This window comes from Trichogramma pretiosum, unplaced genomic scaffold, assembly GCF_000599845.2.
Source record: "Trichogramma pretiosum strain Unisexual culture from Peru unplaced genomic scaffold, Tpre_2.0 scaffold83, whole genome shotgun sequence".
In the NCBI taxonomy this organism is placed as follows: Eukaryota; Metazoa; Arthropoda; class Insecta; order Hymenoptera; family Trichogrammatidae; genus Trichogramma; species Trichogramma pretiosum.
The window spans coordinates 494,212-501,019 of NW_019641663.1; the positions used below are offsets into that span (position 1 = coordinate 494,212).

General features: G+C 42.1%; 2 protein-coding genes across 2 annotated transcripts; one reads left to right on the plus strand and one right to left on the minus strand.

Moving 5' to 3' along the window:
* The first annotated feature begins 294 nt into the window (after nt 1-294).
* On the plus strand, nt 295-1,507 carry LOC106654536 (tankyrase-2-like). The gene is made up of 2 exons (XM_023460238.1): nt 295-1,373; nt 1,435-1,507. Exons 1-2 carry the CDS (start codon nt 295-297, stop codon nt 1,505-1,507), a joined length of 1,152 nt encoding a protein of 383 aa, XP_023316006.1.
* Nucleotides 1,508-1,572: 65 nt separating this feature from the next.
* Nucleotides 1,573-2,169, minus strand: LOC111693959. The gene has a single exon (XM_023460239.1). It carries the CDS (start codon nt 2,167-2,169, stop codon nt 1,573-1,575), a length of 597 nt encoding a protein of 198 aa, XP_023316007.1.
* Nucleotides 2,170-6,808: the final 4,639 nt, after the last annotated feature.

A 6,808-nucleotide genomic window follows, 5' to 3' on the forward strand; every position in this document is an offset into this window, starting at 1 on the left:
CACAATTCACAATTCACTGCACGAAATACGAACGAAAAACACACGATATGAAAAAGGAGCAGTTCGACTCGAACTCGAGCGGTGGCTTCTGCAGCATTTGAATAGGCAGTTTGCAACTGCCGTTCGACTCGCCGTTCAGTTTGGGCGCGCGACTCGAGCTTCGAACACCTCACGACGCCACAACGTTTAAACAAAGTAGTATCCACTGCAGTCCCTCAGTGATTCTTGTTGACAAGTGAATATTAGTTAAACTGTAAAACGTGAGTCAAGTGCTTTCGAGTATACGTTTTAACCATGGCCCAAGACGAACAGAACTGTTTAAAAAAATTGAAAGATATGCGAGAAGAGTTCGATTGGGAGGTCGAAGAAGAAAGAAGAACTTTTTTCTTTCGACTCCTTCCGTTGATCAGCGAATGGGAGGGTCAACTTCCCGATCTTCGAGACGTGTTCAAGCGCGAAGAAATCGATTGGCTCTTGACAACGGACGTGAAGTACGAAATCAGCAAGTTCCTCGACTTTGTGGTTAGGTCTGGCTACGAGGACGAGCCCGAGATCGACAAAAACGGCGAGCCAGTACTTCGTCGCGACACGCCGGTACATTACGCGACCGAAAGAGGTTACGTCCATAGGTCGGTAATCGATAATTTATTTAAAATATATAAAAGATTCGACGCGAATTACATCGGCGAGTCCGGATTGACGCATTTTCACGCGGCCTGCAAGTACGGCCGCGACGAGCTCGTGGAGAAATTTCTCCGGCTCGGCCAGGATCCGAACTGTGGTCTGCAGTCGGTGAAGTCTCGGTGTTGGACGCCTCTGCGCTACGCTTTGTCCCGCGACCACGGGCGGGTGATCGAGCTGCTGCTGAGACACGGCGCCGACCCGAATCTCGCCGACTCGATGGGAACGACTGCGATGCACTACATCTGCGACTTGGACAGTCAAGTCGTCTTCGCGAGGATGGTATTCGACATCAGCGAGGAGGAACAACGGCATCCGGTGCGAGTCGACGCTCTGGACATCTTGGGTCGGACGCCGCTGCACGTGGCTCTGGGCCACGGCCACGCGGACCAGGTCGAGCTGCTGCTGCGAAAGGGTGCGAATCCGAACTTCCTCGACGGGGCTGGCAGGCATCCTCTGCACATCATCGGCGGGAGAGGCCGAGAGTGGCTCATGGACGACGACCTGGTCACGACGTACTTCAGGGTCAGCGAGGAGAAACGGCTGACGTTGCAGCTGAACGCCCGGGACAGATGGGGTCGGACGCCGCTGCATTTGGCGGTCGCCAGCTTGGACAACGAGGAGATGGCGCGACTGTTGCTGAGGCACGGGGCGGATCCGACCCTGGTCGACGAGGACGGCTCGACGCCTCTGTATAGAAATAATAAGATGTATATTAATATTTCTATTAAATAATTTTATTGAGGGTTAAAGATGTTCTCGTCTCGGAGAGAGCGACTCGAATGCCAGTCTTCTTTTTTCCTTCCTAACCGTCACACTTTGGTAGCTGAACGTAGTTACGAACGAACATTCGACGTTCGCTACAATACCCCCCTTGGCAGTGTATGAAGGTCATGGTTCAGTGAAGCTCAAGCGATTCTTGACAGAGTGAACAGGATCAGGAGTAGAGGCAGGAACAGGAACAGAGAACACATCATGAACAGAAAAAGTAATTGAACTGTTAAAAAGAAATGCAGGTTTAACTCGGTCAATAAAAACTTTAGTTGGCGAATTATTAATCTTGAGTGTAACAAGTTTATCATCACGCTCGATGATCTCAAATGGGCCCAAGTATGGCGGTTCCAAAGCTTTTAAAAATCTACAATCCTTGAGATAAGCATGTGAACAATCCTTTAATTCTTTGAAAACAAAAATACTAGGATTTCCATGTCTTGAGGCTGGAGATGGACGCAAATCGCTAATATATTTTCTAATATCTGCCAGAAAATCTTGATAATTGCTAGATCTACTTGATCTTGAGTCTGAGCAGAAAAATTCTGAAGGAAGACGCAGAGATTCCCCATAAACTAACTCAGCTGCCGTAGATTTAATATCTTCTTTAAAAGAGGAACGAATGCCGAGAAGTACAAAAGGTAAACAAGAGACCCAGTCAGAATTAGATTGAGCTATGAGCGCCGATTTTAATTGGCGATGAAGACGCTCGATCATACCGTTGCTAGCTGGATGCCAACTCGTCGTGAAATTGTGTTGTATACCAAATAAATTCATAAAATTCGAGAATATATGCGACGTAAATTGCCCACCACGATCAGTGGTAATTACGTGTGGAACGCCAAAACGAGAAATCCAAGAGTCTAACAAAGCTCGAATAATGCATTCTGTCGACGTGGAAGAAATCGGACAGACTTCTGGCCAACGAGTAAAACGATCAATTATCGTGAGACAATACCGAAACGACCGAGAAAGAGGAAATGGGCCAACAAGATCGATATGAATATGCGAGAATCTTTGCGTTGTCGTTTGAAACGTACCAATAGGCGCATGTACATGTCGTGTAATTTTCGATCGTTGACAATCATGGCACGATCTAGCCCAATTACGACAATCTTTATCCACCGAAGGCCAAACATAACGATTTTTGATGAGTCTAGTAGATGATTTTACCCCAGGATGGCTAAGATTATGCAAACTATCAAAAACGAGTTTACGAAACTCTGTCGTGATAAACGGGCGAGGTTTTCCTAACGAGACGTCACAGTAAAGTTGCGTAGTAGACCCTGGAATCGAAACTTTTTTTAAACAAAGAGAGCTTGAAGAATTAGACTGAAGGATGTTTTGAAGTTCTTTATCCATTTCCTGGGCCTTAGAAAGAAGTTCATAATCCAAAGACGCGCTGACAGCGTCAATACGCGAGAGAGCATCAGCTACAATATTATCATTTCCTTTTATATACTGAATGTCAGTAGAAAACTCAGAAATAAAAGAGAGTTGATTTAATTGAATCGGAGGGAGCTTTTCATGCTTTTGCTTGAAAGCATAAATCAAAGGTTTATGATCGGTGAAAATCGTAAATGAAACCCCGAATAAAAAATGACGAAAATGTTGAATAGCGGCGTATATTGCGAGTAATTCGCGATAATAAGCCGGCCACAAAGATTCTTTCGATGACATCTTTTTCGAAAAGAAAGCAAGAGGCTGCCAAGAATTATCGACTAATTGTTGTAAACAAGCGCCGACAGAATGGCTAGAAGCGTCCGTAAATAAACCTAGGTGTGCTCCCATACGAGGGTGAACTAAAAGCGTAGCCGAAGAAATACAATCTTTGCAAGCTTGAAAAGCTTGTTTTAAATCAGGAGTCCAAGGAATCGGTTGTGAGCCTTTCAACAAGGGCTTGGAAATGGCGTCGTGAAGAGGTGCTTCGTACTCAGAAGCATGCGGGATAAATCTGCGGTAAAAATTTAGCATACCGAGAAAACGACGAAGACTTTGCGCTGATTTCGGTAACGGATAATCGCGAATAGCAAGAATTCTGTCATCCGGCGCACGAATTCCTTTTGATGATATTGTATATCCAATAAACAAAACCTCAGGAACGCCAAAAACGGATTTTTGCACGTTAATCACGAGGCCAAAGTTGGAAAGGCGTTCAAATACTGAACGTAAATGTTGTTTATGTTCTTCATNCGAACACGTTGTTCTTCGGAAGCAGAAAGTCGCTCAATCAACTTGGTGCGCAAGAAAGTGTATGGGTTCAATGCCGGAGGATGCGTGATAATGTCCTCGATTTCGGCTGCCACGCGCGCATCAAGTTGTGACACAATGTAGTGGAATTTTGTTACCTCACTAGTGATGTCAGATAGCGTAAATTGTGAATCTGCTTGGGCAAACCATAAGCTTGGTTTATCGGGCCAAAAAGGAGGGAGCTTGACTGCTACACGATGAACGGCGGTCGGAGCAGCAGGGGGAGCAGCGGCAGCAGCGGCGGCAGCGGCGGCGGCAGCGGCATCCGGTGCAATATTTTGAAGAGGAGCACGATTGTTGCGTAAATCCTCAGCTTCTTGTCGCAAAGCTTCTAATTCTTGCAGCAGTTGATTGTTGCGCTCGCGAAGGACAGCCGGATCTTCGTCACGAAACATGTTCAAAGATGCCGATCAAAGGTCAGGAAAAGGTATGAAGTGGCAGGAAGTGGCAGGAAAATCAGGAATCGCCAGTGAAAAAAAGAATTCTCCAAAGCCGGATCGTAGTAGTCGTGGGTCACCAATATATAGAAATAATAAGATGTATATTAATATTTCTATTAAATAATTTTATTGAGGGTTAAAGATGTTCTCGTCTCGGAGAGAGCGACTCGAATGCCAGTCTTCTTTTTTCCTTCCTAACCGTCACACTTTGGTAGCTGAACGTAGTTACGAACGAACATTCGACGTTCGCTACATCTGCACGTCGTTTGCCAGAGAGACAGCGACGCCGACGTCTGGGCGAGGATGATTTTCGAGATCAGCGACGATCACGCGGTGCTGGTCGACGCTCGAGACAAGAAGGGCCGCACACCGTTGCAATGGGCCGTGGCGAGACTCTTGCCGAAAACCATCGACGTACTCTTGGATCGTGGCGCGGACTTGTCCGGCTTCACTTTTCCGACCAAGAGTTACTTCGCCGAGATATCCAAACCGAGCGACGAAGATCATTGGATTTATTTCAAATTGAGAGTAGCGTCAGCCAGGCACTGATGATCATGAAAAAATTCGTCAAGCACGGATTATTCAAGAAACGGTTGTTTCACGACAAGTGTTGGTATGATACCGAAGAGTTCGTGAAGAAAGCCAAAGAAATGAAGATCAACGGAGATCTGTCATTTTACGACTTGGTCCGGTTACGACCCAGCGAGGCAACGAAACTTTTAACTGTTACGGACTTTTTGACGATCGCGCGCTCGCGCGAATTGTTCAAGCTTCCCTCAAAATCTCACGAGGCTTGCATCGAGTTTCTGTGCGAGTTGATATTGAGAAGATTTTGCCGACGATGGGCATTGGATTCTATCTTGACGCTGACGCGCTACCAACTGCCGATTCTCTGCTGCGACATAATCATCGATCAACTGATAAACGAGGAATTGTTCAATATATGCCTGGCTGCAAAAATCGCTGCAAATAAGAAAAGCTAAATGCTTGATATCGATGGGAAAGGTATTTTGACATTTGTTGTTTTACTAGAGGTGGTCATTTTGTTTAAATCTCATAATAAAATCCTATTGTTCTTTTTTTTAGGTAACAAAGATGAAAAATCATAAATTTACTGCTTCTTAGATAATTTAAAAATATTTTTGTTAGTGTGCGCTATATTAATTGCATATCAAATTAAAATTTTATTGCATATAGAAATTGAAATAATGAACTAAAGTGTTTGAAATAATGAACAAAATTGTTCACTCAATTATACAGAATCAAAGCAAAGGATCAGATTTGCATAATTTTTCTTTCTTGACCTAGTTTTCTATTATATGTAGCATAATTTTATTCAGACAATATTTTCTTTTTCTTAATTTGATCGTAATAAATTTCATCAATACCATTGGGTCATTGAATTATTTTTTTGGTAATATTTCAAGGGTATTGTTTGGTCCCAGAGAAAGCATAATTGATGAACTCTAAAATGGATTTTCAAGCTAAAGTGAAAATGTTAGAAGTGTAAAAGTATATATTTGGATGTATGCGTGTGTAGAGTCTTCTATTTAGAAAGAAGTTTGATTAATCGTTATGGAATAAATGGATTCAAAAAAGCATATGTAATTTCAACATTTTATAAAATGCAGTTGTAAGATTGTATTTTACTATTTGGTGAAAAATTAATATCAACTACACAAATCAATTTCTCTCACCACCGATAAAAAATCTGCTCTTTTAAAAATTCTGAATGTTTAAATTTTTATAAGTGTAAGCTGTAAAAGATAAATATTTTTTTTTGTAAAAACCATTTAAATAAATTGTTACAATATCAAAGATCAGCGCTAAGCATGTGATTTATTCAGCTTCCTGTTATAAGATTAATCGCCATTGTATAAGTCAATTCAATTAATTTATCAACATTAGATTTTCATTCTGATATTTTGGTTATTAAGCTTTTGAAAGCAATGTTTATGTACTTTTGAGATTCTATGTTCACTGCCCGTTCAGTAAAAGTTCTCAAGATTAAAAATGTATTATTAGAGCGTTTGAAAGCAATTTTCATGTTCGATGAACAATGTTTACAATTAATAAGTTTTAGCTAACAAACTGTAAAAGGCGTTTTCAATTACAATTTCAATTCAAAACTTCAATATGAAAGTTGAAAAATGTTTGAAATATAATTTATTACTTCTTAAGAGTGGATCACTTTTAAATGACTGCTTGTCAGTTGCCACAAGCTATTTGTGTACAAACATGCAGATTGTCACTGACACTGCACTGACAATTCAATCGATCTTCGTAAACGTTACCACCACCTTCCGCATTTATTCTGTTATTACTTGAGTAATACCTTATTTTCTTGTGTTGCGATGCCGAGTAGGTACCTATATAGCAAATTTTGTTCAGTATGTTTTGCGATGCATGTTTACGTTATTGCTCGGGCATGGAAGCTTAAATCTCCTCAAGAATGTGGTCGTTATCAAGAAGACACGCGGACGCGGTTGGCAACGCTGTGCCGCACGTCGAGTCGTTCAGTTCAGTGTTCACTGTTCAGTGCACCTGCCGCAGTGCTGCGATAAACAAAGAAAGATCGCATGGACTACAGCAAGTGATTTTTACAAAAACAGTAAAAAGTATTGCAAATTATTAAGATCAATTTTGTTGTGAGTGAATCGTTCCAC